This window comes from Eucyclogobius newberryi, unplaced genomic scaffold (genome assembly GCF_026437365.1).
Source record: "Eucyclogobius newberryi isolate DKJ021-1_F unplaced genomic scaffold, fEucNew1.0.hap1 SCAF_13, whole genome shotgun sequence".
NCBI classification, from domain to species: Eukaryota; Metazoa; Chordata; class Actinopteri; order Gobiiformes; family Gobiidae; genus Eucyclogobius; species Eucyclogobius newberryi.
In genome coordinates, this window is record NW_027315757.1 from 11,371,108 (window position 1) to 11,387,418 (window position 16,311).

The 16,311-nt window shown below is 39.4% G+C and overlaps 1 protein-coding gene across 2 annotated transcripts in view; it reads left to right on the forward strand.

The window, feature by feature from the left end:
• grin2aa (glutamate receptor, ionotropic, N-methyl D-aspartate 2A, a) overlaps positions 1 to 16,311 on the forward strand; it is a 203,492-nt gene that overhangs the window by 158,712 nt on the left and 28,469 nt on the right. For both annotated transcript variants that reach the window (XM_072442601.1, XM_072442600.1), the window contains exons 6-10: positions 3,875 to 4,077; positions 8,612 to 8,783; positions 10,044 to 10,197; positions 14,375 to 14,500; positions 15,819 to 16,048. In XM_072442601.1, the coding sequence (XP_072298702.1) occupies positions 3,875 to 4,077; positions 8,612 to 8,783; positions 10,044 to 10,197; positions 14,375 to 14,500; positions 15,819 to 16,048 (885 nt within the window). The remainder of the gene's footprint in view (positions 1 to 3,874; positions 4,078 to 8,611; positions 8,784 to 10,043; positions 10,198 to 14,374; positions 14,501 to 15,818; positions 16,049 to 16,311) is intronic.

The window sequence follows — 16,311 nt, forward strand, 5'->3', positions numbered from 1 at the left end:
ATTTTGTTATGACCCCGAAGAGAGGTTTAACATATTTAAACGGACACAGAGACGAAGTCAAGTTTCAACATGTTTATTAGGTTTTTCACCAAAATAAATGCTAACTCCCGAACCCCCGTGCCCTAAAAATCACCCCAAAGTTATAAAAAAGAAAGATGGACCTGGTGGGCCAGCCAAACAGAAATAAAATAGGAGCGACACCGGGCCAACCCCGTATAGGGCCGTCGAAGCCGGTGCCGACACCTCTAACTAGAGCACAAAAATAAGGGCACACCAAAACCCCCTATCCAGCCCCAAACAAAAGCGAAAATGGGACTACCGGTCCCACCAGGCCAAACAAAACAGGCTAGTGCTATAGCTAGTGAGAGCCAGCTGGGAGCAGGCGAGCCGAGTGCGTCTACGAAGCGGGACACGTAGCGGGATGGGCGGAGCCGAGCTGAGAGAGAGAGCGATGAGCCCATCCGGTCTCCATTTAAAGGCTCCAGGGCGCGCACCCGCGACCGGGAGCCAATCTAATGAAAAAAACTAAACAGATCATTAGACAAAAACTGAACAGACAAAATATTATTATAACAAATAGGGAGGAAAAGTGCCCAAACCTAACAGATTTTGAGTCAATATTGTGAAATGTGGATATCAATACAACACTTTTGCTTTCTGTCGTCTACTTTCTAATAGTTATACAACATAATAGCAGTAAATAACAGTTCCATTTAATCTATATCATTTGATTTCACGGTAAAAAACAAACCTACATTTCACTTTCCAACAGCTGGTGCGTTGTGTGCTGCAGATGAATGAGGACGCCCCACTGCTCGCCCGATTTGCCTCCTCTTGACTCCTGACAGCGCCTCTTCATTATAGTTGTCAATCAGGGCGGTGCACATCATATAGCATCTGCAGAAAATTAGATCTGATTCAAATGACAGTGTTGCCCCGGGGGAATTCTGTGGGTTGTAACAGGGTTTAGAACAGTGTAAATGTTCAATGAAGAGATGAGAACTTAAAGCTGTATCTACCACACTTTAGCTTGTGTTTTGTGTGAAGGGTTCCCACTAGAGCTGGGTTGAAAAAATCGATTTTCCGATTTTTAATTGATTCGCATATTAATGACCGATTATCAATTCGTACGTCCAAAGATCGATTTAAAAAAAAAAATTATATATATATATATATATATATATATATTATTATTATTATTATTATTATTATTATTTTAATTAAAATTCTTTTCTACATTTCCCTCAGTGAACCTTCAAGAAAGATAATTCAGGACTCCTGAATTATCTTTCTTGAAGGTAAATTGACCCTTAACCTTTCATCAGTCTTCCATCAGTAACTACCAATACTTGTAAGATTTGCTGTTTAATATTGATATAATACTAGTTTTAATATGTTGCTTCTCTACACAGTCATGAAGTGAAGGAAACGGTTCAAATACATTTTTCATTTTTAATAACATTAACCCCCGGATCGAATCGAAATCGGATCGAATCGGAAATCAGATCGAAATCGGAGCGAATCGGATGGGATCTGAGAAATCGGAAAAAACTATTTTGAAACGTAAAAATCGGAATTGAATCGATTCTTGAAATTTGAATCGAAACCCAGCTCTAGTTCCCACATATTGTAACTTATCTTTTCAGTACAATTGTCTCCAAAATGTGGAAGCTAATACCAGCGAGTTCACTTTGAGTCTGTAAATAATAACAGATAATAGTCTAGAGATCTTTCTTGTGATTTTCTACATCGCCAACGGCACAACTCAATATTTAGCTGAAATACCAGATTGATCGTGTTTGAAAATAGCCACGCTCTGTTTGGTTTTGAAATAGTTGTGCCATTTTCTGGGCTTTCTTTATTTGGAATCGACTGCGTCATTGATTCTCATGTTCTAAAACGCTTTCATTAAATAGCCCGATAGAAATGTTTATGATTACTAAACCAGCTGAAAGCCATTGGGCACAAACAGGACTGGATAAATCCAAGCGAGGACTAAAAGAGGACTTAAAGCTGTTGTACCTGATGTTTACAGTCTTAAAAACCTGAAACACTGTTTATAATCGCTCTATACAGGCCTTAGGAAGATTTGCCATCACAGTAAAGCAAACGACAACAAGCATGCTAACAACAACTAGCATGCTAACAACAACTAGCATGCTAACAGTGTGCTTCCTGCTTTGTGGAGGATAAATCTGAATTTACTTGACATTTAAACACCCTCTGACTATTCAGAGAGTTTAAAACTTTCTAAACCAAATCTCGACTGGCTAAAACACGGAGTGAACAATATTGTTTGCAATAAGATAAGATTAGAATTGTTGTTTTAATTAAGGCAAAGAAAAGACATGACAGTTTTTTTTTACTATTGTAAAATGTTGAAAAATCTGTTGAAAATGACATGAAGTGACTTCACATTAGGGGCACTCATTCCAGTCAAAATTTACCCAAAGAAACAACTTTTTTGACATGTCTAAACATTATTTAAACAAAATAAAGTCACTCTCATTTTATTTTTTATATTTTATTTGTCAAATAAAAGAAATGGTGACATTAGATGAGTTTTTGCCCTATGTTTGCTGGGTAATTTCCTAGTGTGACGTCATCAATTACAAACAGGATGTGGAAGTAAACCTTACAAATGTGCTATTCTGGGATAACATTTGAATTCTTTTTAGCAAAATATGTTTATCTTAACTGCATTTTAGTTTTATCAGTCAGATAATTTATAAGAAAATACTGTCAAAAATGGGATGAACAATTGGAACTTGCATGCTCTGTTTTTGCAATACAGTGATCCCTCGCTATAACGCGGTTCACTTTTTGCGGTCTCGCTGCTTCGCGGATTTTCATCATGCATTGTGTTCTGCATTCTGATTGGCTAAACACGGGCTCTAAACAGTCTCTCCGCGTCTTCTCTACCTGTGTGTCAATAACGTTATGAATTAATATGTACACGTGCGTAAAACCGCTTGCCAAATTGAGAGCGCGCGTGTGAGCTGCGGGACACGCCGGTGAGAGCGCGCGTGTGAGCTGCGGGAGAGAGCGGTGAGAGCGCGCGTGTGAGCTGCGGGACACGCCGGTGAGAGCGCGCGTGTGAGCTGCGGGACACGCCGGTGAGAGCGCGCGTGTGAGCTGCGGGACACGCCGGTGAGAGCGCGCGTGTGAGCTGCGGGAGAGAGCGGTGAGAGCGCGCGTGTGAGCTGCGGGAGAGAGCGGTGAGAGCGCGCGTGTGAGCTGCGGGAGAGAGCGGTGAGAGCGCGCGTGTGAGCTGCGGGAGAGAGCGGTGAGAGCGCGCGTGTGAGCTGCGGGAGAGAGCGGTGAGAGCGCGCGTGTGAGCTGCGGGAGAGAGCGGTGAGAGCGCGCGTGTGAGCTGCGGGAGAGAGCGGTGAGAGCGCGCGTGTGAGCTGCGGGAGAGAGCGGTGAGAGCGCGCGTGTGAGCTGCGGGAGAGAGCGGTGAGAGTACAGTACAAACGTTTATACAGTACTTTTATTTGTTAAACAAATGCTTGGGCCTGTAAAAAGGTTTTGTTCCTTGCTTTCAATGTTTTATGGAGTATTTCATTGTATAATAACTGTAAAAAAATAAAGGTTTCTACTTCGCGGATTTCGACTCCCGCGGGTTCTTCTTGGAACGCAACCCCCGCGATAAACGAGGGATCACTGTATTTGAACCTTAATCAAGACACGTTTGGCACATCACAAAAAATATGAGATTATCATTGCAAGACTTAAATATTTATATCAGGATATTCATTTTTGTCACTGTCACTCACTTTTACCCTCAAGAAGCACATATATCACAAGTTTGCCCTCCAAATATGCCTAAGACTTGACAATTCTTTCATTTCTCTTGTGTGATGTTTGTTTGCAGATGGGGAGAGTGGACAACCGCAGCCTGACTCTCAAGTACCCGGTGTGGCCTCGATTTAACTCTTTCGGAGACGCAGAGCTGGACGATAACCATCTGTCCATCGTGACTCTGGAGGAGAAACCCTTTGTGATTGTGGAGGACGTGGAGAGGCTCACCGGCACCTGCATGAGGAACTCTGTGCCCTGCAGAAAGCACATCAAGGAGTGAGTCACACACGCCTTTAACACTTGTCACAAAATGTCAATATCTGCAGCTTCAGAAAGAGCACTTGTTTTGATGAGGTAGTTGGAATATAAAATCATGACTGAAACATGCTAAACCAGGTCCAAATCAGGGTTAAACTTGGACTAATGACTTGACTTTTGAATAGAAATTGTATTTGGTGGATATTTATTTGGATTTGGATTTAAATTAATTGTCTGACAGTGGTGACCGGAACTTCTTGGCCTGATAAATTCAAACAGCTACACAAAATACATCATCACATTTTAGCCAATTCAAACATTCTTTTCCTAATTTAATATCAATTTTAAATCATGAAGTACAGATACAAGACAAAAAAAATAAAAAAAATCTTTTGGACCCCCTTGAAAATGAGGGGCTTTCCAAAATAAATAACCAATAAAAATAAGTAAAAATACCAAAGTACCCATTTAAAATTGGACTTTTAGGGTAAAAAAGTATTTTAAATGTTCTCTCTAATTTGATTCCTGGAAATATTTGTTTTCTCATAGATCTCACAATGGAAATGCTAAAAATGACTTAGTCCAATAAACAAATGTAATGGAGTAGAAAGTACAAATACCAACTCTTAAACGTAAAAGTGAAAAAAAAAAAGTTTCCATTGTATTCTAAAAAATGTTAAGTTCAGTCGTTTTATTTTTAACGTCTTTGCTTTGTTGCGGTCAAATACAATAAGCTGTGATTGGCTGACAGCGACAGACGGGCGGGCAGCAGGAGGTTGTTGCAAGATTGGAAACACGGTTTTCCTCGTTGAATAAACTCTTAAGCTTCATTTAATTTATAATATTTTCACATCCCGAGAGAGCGTCCCTCCAGAATCTCACTGTGAAGTAGGGCGGACTGATAAGACGTCTCCAAGGGGCCGCTCATGTCCACTGCTCCACATGTTCCCTCGCTCACAGGCCAATATCCCCCACACTGCGACATCCTCATCGTCCACTCGGATCCAGGCCACAGCTCAACTTCTCCCACTCGCACACGCAGCCAACTCCACGGACTGGCCCCCCGGCTCCGCTTCTGTGCGCGTCCATAGTCGGGCCGGACAGTCCACAAACAGGGTCCACTACATCACGTTATTGGCTGCCTAACGGGGCGCGGCAGGGAGTTTGTGAATGTGGTTATTGCAGTGGTAGCTCGGTCACTCCAAGATGGCCTCCAGGCATTGGCTAAAGAAGGACCCAATGGAGTTATTTTCTCAGGGATACTGCAGGACCTGGAAGAATATTATTACTATCATTATAAAGATACTGCAAGACCTGGAAGAATATTATTACTATCATTATAAAGATACTGCAGGACCTGGAAGAATATTATTACTATCATTATAAAGATACTGCAGGACCTGGAAGAATATTATTACTATCATTATAAAGATACTGCAGGACCTGGAAGAATATTATTACTATCATTATAAAGATACTGCAAGACCTGGAAGAATATTATTACTATCATTATAAAGATACTGCAGGACCTGGAAGAATATTATTACTATCATTATAAAGATACTGCAAGACCTGGAAGAATATTATTACTATCATTATAAAGATACTGCAGGACCTGGAAGAATATTATTACTATCATTATAAAGATACTGCAAGACCTGGAAGAATAGTATTACTATCATTATAAAGATACTGCAGGACCTGTAGTTAATGGTGGAAGAATAGTATTACTATCATTATAAAGATACTGCAGGACCTGTAGTTAATGGTGGAAGAATAGTATTACTATCATTATAAAGATACTGCAGGACCTGTAGTTAATGGTGGAAGAATATTATTACTATCATTATAAAGATACTGCAGGACCTGTAGTTAATGGTGGAAGAATATTATTACTATCATTATAAAGATACTGCAGGACCTGTAGTTAATGGTGGAAGAATAGTATTACTATCATTATAAAGATACTGCAGGACCTGTAGTTAATGGTGGAAGAATATTATTACTATCATTATAAAGATACTGCAGGACCTGTTGTTAATGGTGGAAGAATATTATTACTATCATTATAAAAATATGAAACTTATCAGATGTGTACTTCCCAGTATAGTTCTGCACAATAAGCTATTTTATTATATGTCTCTGTATATATTACTTAAAATTGAAAAAAAGGTCAGATTTTTTGTTGAATATTTTGATTTTATAAGATTTGTTTTGTCCTGATTCCCTCTTGTTTTATTTTAGACACACTACAAGCCAAACTCAAAATGACTTAGTATCTCAATGTGTAAACCTCCTTGTGGAAATAAGAACTATGGCCAAAAATATGTTTTATGTCTTAAAGTGACATCTTCACACCAAACTTTACAATCTTGTAAGTAACAGATTTCGACGGATCACACAGAAGGATTTGTGATCTAATTCTAATCCTAATTTAAAATTCTACTCAAAAAAAAAATTCAAATTAGAATTTTTCACCAATTTTAAGTAAGATCTAGTTTACTCAAATCCTTACTAAAATTCTCAACATATCAACAAAATGAAAACAGAAATGATGGTGCTGTGTTAGATAATAGTTCTGCACTATACGATTTTTGTTATTGTTTAGTAAATTACAAATATATTTCCAACTGTATATGTTCATATTAAGCTAATGTTTTTCCAACTGGGCTGAAAACCTGTAAATACAGTAATAATTTGATAGTTTAGAACTCCTTTCACTAGCAGGTTATGTACTTGTATGTTCTTTTATGTACTTTTATATACTTTTATGTACATATGTACAAAATATTTATGCTTGAAGTATTTTTTTTCCATTTCAATGTTGTGTTCCCTTAGTGCTTGTAATAGATTCTACTTCCTTTAGTTATGCACGTTTAGGTTGCTCCTCACATTTGGGGAGAATATAACTCCCATTAGACGCAAACACCGCCATACTGTACATTTGAATATGAAACGCCCCCACGACAGCCATTTTGAACCTGTATCTCTGAAGGTAACCGCATATTCATCGACTCCTTTCACTTTCTATCAACTTTGCCTCCCGCCCTGTTGTTTAACCGACGCGCGAGGTTATGTGGTCCAATTAGCACACATCTGAAATGGAAATGAGACTTTGCGGGCGCCTCAAAGTCCATCGCTGTCGGCACGCTCCGCTCTCCGGACGTACTTCCACAGATGGTCCGAGACGGGCAGATGCAGCCACGTCAAAATAACGCCATCCAAAGCACAGGCGAACAAGCAGGAGGAGGGGGTTATAAGTGTTCCTCTGTCATGGGAGAGTAAATGACCCGATCTTTAAGGTGAAGGAGTCCCAAGTGCATGTGGTGAAGATGGAAATGAGGATAATATTAGAAGTTAAAGTGAGTGTGTTGTGTACGGCAGACGCTATCTCAAAACAAAGGGCACAGAAGTGAGGGAGCTGTCTTTCATTTTCTCAATCCCCTTCTCGCTCTCTCCCCCTCTACATAGACTACATTTGCAGATTAATGTGCATCCTTTGTTGTATTACACTTATTAAAGGGGACATAGTATGCAAAATTAACTTTAATGAGCTTTTAACCTTGTTTCCTCATCATTAGTTTCCTCAAAGTTGTTTTTTGATTAATTCCTGCATGTTAGTTAATTCCGTATTGGTCCGTAGTGCTCAGAAAATTCCTGTTTTCACCTACCCCCTATCCCCGCCCACATCCATGTACTTAGTTGCGACAGTTTGAAATATACAATTCACGTAGCCACTTTTCAAAACATGTAAATGACCATTTGCTGCTTTTTAAAGTGAAACGTCATTATGGAGAGGCGGGGCTTATCAGTTCTGTAGTTTTGCTCAGGAAGTCTGTTTCTATTATTGAGCCTTTTTAGATCTATATTTTGGTTTGCAAGTAACAAAATGTAAAATGATGATCTACTTATGTTATAGTTAAATACTAAGTACCTAAATAAAAAGTATAATATTTCTCCTTGAATGCATTGCAGTGGCCGATTAGTTGAATAGTCAAATCTACAAAAGTTGACGCCAAATTCAATAGCTTGAGAGAAAAATGATCATGAACATCATATTCATGTTTTATAATGTATTACGTGGTTGAAGTTGTTTTCCACATTGGAAAAAACATGCTCCCTACTTTAGACTCATCCATGTTTAGTAACTTGATTTTGTTCAATTAGATTAGAGTATTAAGACAAAAATATTCATATTTTCCCTTTCCTTCAAGCACGCTGATGTAAATTTCCCTTTCATTTTTCCTTTAGGCTTTTCAAACATTCCGAATACCAAGGCAGAGGCTAACCAGCTATGTGGAAACTAATGTCCATGTAGTGGTTGTTTACAGTTCAACAAACAAATTAAAACTTAAAATTATCGGTTCACAAAGTTTCAGAAATTCTTTGTACAATTATAGGTTTTGTGGTCGTTTGTTACTACATAGCTCAGGAAACCTTTCACACATTTTATGCTTTGTTTGGTTTGTTTCTTGAAAAAAGTGGCCAAAGTGAAACAAAAAGTAAATGTAATATGTATCAGAATAATTATGGTCATATTTTGTCTTCACAGCAACTCAACTGAGGCTGGTGGAACCTACATCAAGAAGTGCTGTAAAGGCTTCTGCATCGACATTCTGAAGAAGATTGCAAAATACGTGAAATTCACCTATGACCTGTACCTGGTAACCAATGGCAAACATGGAAAAAAAATCAACAATGTCTGGAATGGGATGGTGGGAGAGGTACGTGTGCAAACAGTCCTGTCTTGTACCAAATATGGAACTTGTTACATACAGCTTAATTTTCACGTTGATATTTAGTGAATATTCAACACTTTATGTCTTTATATACCTCTATTCCTCATTATCCTATGTTACATTTTTACTATTACAACATTTCTTCCATAAAATACTTTGCTTGTAGTCCATTCAAACATACTGCAAATATTCTAATGTCATATTGGAAGTACATTAGTATTTTCAAGTTCCTCCTGAAATAGTGCTTGCGCCCCCTGTTGCATAAATACAGCCGGTTTGCACAGATGTGTACTTTGTGTGTACTTTGTATGTACTTTGTGCATACGTGTTTTCAGCCACGCGGCGTTGGCATCAGCTCACAAACACTCCCAAAGTAAACACATCGGAGCTCCTCTTCTGCATATCTTTAAATTGCAGGCTCGACTCGGAGCTAAACTCTGCTCATTCTTTTAGCGCCAGTAAACATTATGGCTGTCTGGGTTTTTATGACAGAAACTAGACTTGTTGCAATAACTGTCACTGGCATTATATGGCTCTAATGAAGTTCCGGACCAGTGATTAAGAAGATGGTTCATGGAATACGAAGTGCCGGCTTCCTCTGTGAGTTAGCTGCTTTTAATCAGGGCAGAAGTAGTAACAAGGGATAAATAAAATAGTGCAATGGTATATAGATGATTCACAACATTAGCACTGAGGGGTATATTGACATGTTGGGCAAAGAGTATTTAAATGTGCATTCTGGATATTATTGCTTGGCCTGGAATGTTCTACAGCACGTAATTAAACATATCTATCTTTCATTTATTCAGCCATAGGCCTTTTTATTGTTTAAAGATACTTGGCCCTTCACCTGCTTGTCTCAATGGAGACTGATAACTATACTGTGGAACATTTCTGTAAAATATCCATGGAGACACTGAGGTGGCAGAAAGTACACCTTTAAGTACTTTGTCATATAATGCTATTTTCACTTTATATTAACTTCACTTGTAATAGCCTTAATAAAGCATGAACTAATACTTAATTCATTACAAACAAATTGTTTATTAATAAAGATCAAGGGTTAGTAACCCTAGCCCTTAATAAAGTAGTTAAAAAGCCTGAATCGTCTTATTAAACTATTTGTTGATGATGAATTAAGTTTTATTAAGTGTCTTTATTAAGGCTAATTAAGGTGGAGCTTTGTATTTGACATTGTGTGGACAGTGACGACGCGTGGCCCTCATCCTCCCCTCTTTCCTGCAGGTGGTCTATAAGAAAGCCGTCATGGCCGTCGGATCTCTGACGATCAATGAGGAGCGTTCTGAGGTCATCGATTTCTCCGTCCCGTTCGTGGAAACTGGGATCAGCGTCATGGTCTCTCGTAGCAACGGAACAGTGTCTCCATCAGCCTTTCTTGGTAACCGCCACTCACTCGCTCGCCTGTGTCTGGATGCAGTGTTAGGTCTGCGTGTTTTAGTTCCTTCAGGCCCATACGAGCTGGGCCACTGGGAGAAGCATGTTGACATAGCTCACTTTTGCAGCAGTCTAAACCACAGAATTAGCCGCTTTAATAAGTTGGAGCATTTTATTCACTACTGAGGACATTATATTACCGATACGTTTACTTTTAAGATTTTCTTCACACAGTAAAAGGTGTGCTACTTTACTAGCTTTCATTTTTCTGGGCGCCACCTGCTGGTCTCACCATGTTCTCACAGTTTCCACAGTATGGCATTAAACAGGCGAAGTTACACATCAGATCTGTGGAGAGGCAAGCACGCTCACAGTAAAATGGCTTACTTTTCAGGGAATTCTTTTCAGCAAGGAAAAAAAAACACATGTAGATGAATCAATGCAGAAAAATTACACAATGCACCTTTAAAAAAAAATTACAATCATTCCATCACAACCTTAAGTGAAATATTCCTACTTACTGAACATTTAGACGTAATATATTTTGTAAAATCCTGTCTTTTCTTCCTTTATTTACTTCTATTACTTTTTGGAATCTGAGATAAATAATTGTAAACTTTGCCAGTTCATATTTGGATTCCACGTTGGGCAGCAGCGTTTAGGGCTCGGGAGGACAACAGCCCTCGTCTCATTGATTTGCCAGCGCCTTGTATTTGTTTGTTGTGTGTTTTGCAGCTCACGCACACTTAATACTTACGCTTTCATCGCAGTGGAAAGACATGTACTCCGCTGGACAATAGTTTTAGCTTACGACAGGAAGTCAAGCAGATAATGTGTCTCTCATATGTAGCAGCAGGTGAATGTTAACTGCTCATGACTTTCTGCAGTTTGACCGCAGCGTTTCAGAGGGAGGGCGGGGCCAATAGAGTGAGATTAGCTGTTTTTGAATGAATTAGCCAAACTAGACATTTTAAAATGAAATGGATGACACAAACTGCACCAACGATAGACTGGACTGACACCATAAACATCACTTACAGACTTAACCTAACTGAAACTGGAATGAACGGGACACCCACCTTGGAATGTACATTTTTTATGACATTTTTTTTTTCAATTCTACAATTTTTTTGAAACAAATTAAAAAACATCATCCCATAAAAAATAAATAAAAGTGAGATATCCATTTACTAAGATTTGAACCAGCAACCCTTTGGTCTGATGGCAAACACATATAGATCTTGGTTATATTGTATCTGATTAAATTATATCATCTGTTTTTTTCTGTAAGACAATTCTTTATTGTGATTGAATGTAAGGCAGGTATATTCCCACACTGTGGACATAACATTCTACATTCTGGAATCAAAATCCTTCTATGTTTTACTGAACAATTACACATACATACATTTTTATGAATGTTATGAATCTTAAATACAATTTTAAAGCTAGTATTTTCCATCCTTTGTAATAGAAAAGCGTATTGCATTTTCTGCAAATTTTAAATTGTTACTTAAAATGATTAGCATTTAGAGTCTAAGCAATAACATCTCCATGAAACAAGCAGGTGGCGTTACCTCTAACAGAAAAGTTACATAGTGCAGCTTTAATAGTGATTCCAAAACACCATCTGCGTTTTGACACCAAGAAAAAGCCTTCTTACAAAATGAGTGGGACAATAATGTATGCTGCTCATGTTTCCTCTTGGATCCTGTGACACTGTATTAAAGCCTGATGTAACCTCAAGAAATCAAAACAAAAAATTGGGCCGAAATGGACCGTATTTTTCAATTATTTTTTTAAACATAGAATTTCTGTCACAATCCCATGGACACCTACATCTCTCCTGGAGGTTGTGTCTTGGTGCATGCAGCAGATGGATGTGGAGGCGTCGCATTCATTTTTAAAACATGCTCAAGTGACATAGAAAAGCAACAGAATATATATATATATATATATATATATATATATATATATATATATATACATTATATACATTATGGATCTAACGCATGTGTGAGTGTCAATTAAAGCAAGAAAGCCAGAGCTCCGTACTTTGTATGTGACAAGTATGTGACTTGACAACGGCCAAATGTCTCACGGGACAATATTTATAGCGTTATTGTAAAACAGCTACAAGGAAAATTATGGTAACATTTAAACAATTCTAACTCAAATATGGGCACTTTTCTGGGTAGGTATCTTTTTCTTTCTTCACTAGTTCAATTTTCTCCTTGAAATCAAAGTGACTTAATTGTTCACATCTGTTCTTTGAAGTGCATTGGTAAATTTGTCTCATGTTTGTAGCCGGAGCGTACAGGGCTTTCCTATTTGCAACATATGTATTCAAACGCTATTGAATGTATTTGTTTTATGATTCCTTAAGCTCTGCCTGAACATTTTGCACAGTGATTTAGATTACAATCATAAACTATATGTAAAACCTTTTGAATAAATCAAAGCAAGTTATTATGTATGCCCATTTTCCCATGTAGTTATTGTTTTAGATACAAATTGTGAACATTTATGTCGACCTTTATGCCTTTGCGACCTTACGCTGGGCCTGTTAATAGAAATATTGACCTGTGCCATATGTGGAGGCCCCACTAACCACAGGCTTAGAGAGCGTGTCCCCCTCAGGCCTGTGTGTGACATGTGCTGCTCGGTTTCACTGTCACACTGTGACTGTTCCTGCAGAGAAGGTGCCAATTACAAGAGATTATGGGAAACTCTGGAATGGCTGCTTGCCAGTGGACCCTCCCCTCCTCTTTCTCTCTCTCCATGTCCTCTCTCACTTCTCTCCCTCTACCATACTCTCCCCCATCTCTCTTCTCGACCTCCTCTTTATTTCTCTCCTGTTCTTCTCTACCCCTTTTCTCTCCCTCCCTTAGTCTCTTTCTCTCTATCTTGTTCTTCTCTCTCTTTTCCCCCTCTCTGTTTTTCTCTATCCGTCTCCAATCTCTCTTTTCCTCCTTTCTCTTTCATTGTCACTCTTGCTATTCTCTCTCTCCTTTCACTCTTTCTCTCAGTCTTGGTCTTTTCTCTCTTTCTTCTCTCCCTCCACCCTTTTCTCTCCCTCCTGTATCTCTTTCTTTATCACTCTCTAAGCTCTCCCTTCCTCCTCTCTCTCTTTCTCTCACTCTTCTCCCTCTTCCTCTGTCATCTCTGTCTCTCACTCTTGCTCTCTCATTCCTCCATCAATGTCCCTCTGCCTTGCTCTTTTCTCTCTTCATTCTCTCACTATTCTTCCTATTCTTCTCTCTCTTCCTCTCTCACTCTCACTTGTCTTTCTCTTCCTCCCCATCTCTTTCTCTCTAACTCTAGCTCTTCTCTCTTCCTCTTCTATCTTTCCCATCTCTCTCTCTCTCTGTGTCTGTCTCTCCCTCTCTCTCGCCATGCTCTGTTTCCCACTCTCTTTATCCCTCACGTCCTCTTATCTCTTATCTCTTTTTCTCTCTCACTCTTTTCTTTTCTCCATCTTTCTCCTCTCGTTCACTCACTCTTTCCTCTCTCCCCCCTCGCTCTCTTTCTCTCGGTCACTCGCTCGCTCCACACCTCCCCTATCTCTTTCTCTCAAGACTCTCTTTCACCCCTCTTTCTCTTTTCTCTTGCGCTTCTCTCTCTCACCCCCTATCTTTTCTCCCCCCCGACCATTCTCTTTTACCACCTCTCCCTCCTTTCTCTCTTTCTCTCTTACTCTTCTTTCTTCTCCTCCTTCTCTCCCTTTGCTCCCCTCAGTCTTTCACCCCCCCTTTCCCTCCTCTCTCACCCACTTCCCCTCGTTTCCTTCCTTCCCTCGTTACCCATAAACCCCATTGGCTTCCACGGGCCCAGAGTGCGCGGCCTCGGCAATGCTCTCCCATACATTAGCGTGGCGTTTTAATCTTTGGGGAGGACAGGAGTGCTGACACCAGGGCTTCCTACAGCGCCCGCCCCCTCACGCTGTCAAATGGAGGCGCGTCCATGTGTATATGCAAGGAGCGCGTGGGCGCCGCGGAGCTATATGCGAACATGCCCGAGTCAGCTTGTTATCTGCGCCAACGTTAAATGTGTGATTGATTTATTCATTGACTGCGTGTGGTCAGACAGAAGTGGAAGTGCTCAGGAAGGAAGTAGTGTTAAAAGTGTATGCTGCTTGGTTAATATTAATTGGCGGTGTGTTTTTTCTTTTTGCTCTGCAGAGCCATTCAGCGCATCAGTGTGGGTCATGATGTTTGTGATGCTCCTGCTGGTCACTGCAATGGCTGTCTTCATGTTTGAGTACATCAGTCCGCTTGGTTTCAACAGAAATCTGGCACAAGGGAAAGGTAAGGCCTGTGTGCAAAAACACTGCAGAAATACACAGACATTAGCGAAAAAGGTGCAATGGATTCAAATCACAATACAATTTAAAATGACAATATGAACACATAAAAGCTTAAATAATCATTTAAAACTTACTTAAAACTTGCATGCTGATAAACATGCAGATAAAATCCACTCAGTCATAAGCAAAACTAAACATAACTGTCCTGAAACTGGATTTGAATGAGCAAAAGGCTATCAGGGGCAATGGAAATCCTACTAAGACTTTCTAGAACCAAATGTCCGTCTCACATCGAAGGAGGATTCAATAATCATGGTTTTCAGCCCGTTGACCAGATGAGTTTCTGAGTTGAGAGAGGCTGTGATTGACGCTTAAAAGTGACCAGTAACTGCAGCACGGAACACAATATAAAGACAAAACTACTGCTTAAATAAGGAAAGCGAAAAAAAAACGTTTATAGAATAAAACGATAAATGTGAATTTATAAGGGCAAAAATGCTACCAGGGAAAGCATATCCCTATGAGACTGTCAAAACCAGGACCGTAACATAGAGTTACTTTAGTTTGAAGTGACATAAATGAGCTTGGGAAAAGGGCATGTGTCTCTATTTTAACAACCCGGTGCAAGAAGGAAAGTTAAAGTACTGCCTTTAACTTAAGATAGGGATAGAATAAAGATTATTTCATATTCATTAATCATTACATGATTATAGTATGTACAATATAACAATTTAAATGTGTAAATGCTTTAAAAATATATATATCCATCTAAAAGCATGTGGTTTGGAGCAGAGGTCAGACTTTGGAGGAGGACATTTGACTTGTTCTTGTAAAATGTGAAATAGTGAAGGTCTTTTTGATAATATAAGATAAGATAATCCTTTATTGTCCCACATGGGGAAATTTCATTGATGCAACGCAGGTAGATACAGAGGAAAAGAACAGATCACTTATAGGAAGTCTGAAAAACACTCTCAGTAGAAGATCTCCTATAAACAAAAACTCCCATAGACAAAACCTCCCATTACCCAACCAGGGATGGAGGGGAAAAATAATAAAGATAAAAATAAATAAATAAATGTGATCACGACAATAATTGCACATGAATTGCGCAGTAATTGCACATGAATGGCCATGAAATAGTGAATGCCATTTGTATTTGTTTTTGATAAGACAAAACCAGATTGAATAAAAATGGCTTATTTTTAAATTTATTAGCCTTTATCTGAAAATGGTATCACACAGCTCAAACCAAACCACATTCCTGCATGCATCTTTCTCCTCTAAACCTGGTCCCTCCCCTGCTGTGCCCTCCACAGACCCCCATGGACCGTCCTTCACCATGGGCAAGGCCGTGTGGCTGCTCTGGGGCCTGGTCTTCAACAACTCTGTGCCTGTCCAGAATCCTAAAGGAACCACAAGCAAGTTCATAGTCTCCGTGTGGGCCTTCTTTGCTGTCATCTTCCTGGCCTCCTACACTGCCAACCTGGCCGCCTTCATGATCCAGGAGGAGTTTGTGGACCAAGTGACGGGGCTCTCTGACAACAAGGTCAGCATACATGTCATTAGTGTGCAGTGACTTTTATGGATGGGCTCGCAGACTTAGGGGGTTTATCAATATTTAGTGGATAACACAAAAGTGAAAAAATAAAATCTAATGTAGAAGGGTGGGATTTGAACCCCGGTCTCCCTGAATGGAGCTACCGGTAAATGGATTATCGAATAATCCATTGCACAAATTAGCCCTCTTATGTTGTTATATGACGTCTAGCTAACGTCTAATCATTATAAACATGAACAGAGCAAAAGGCT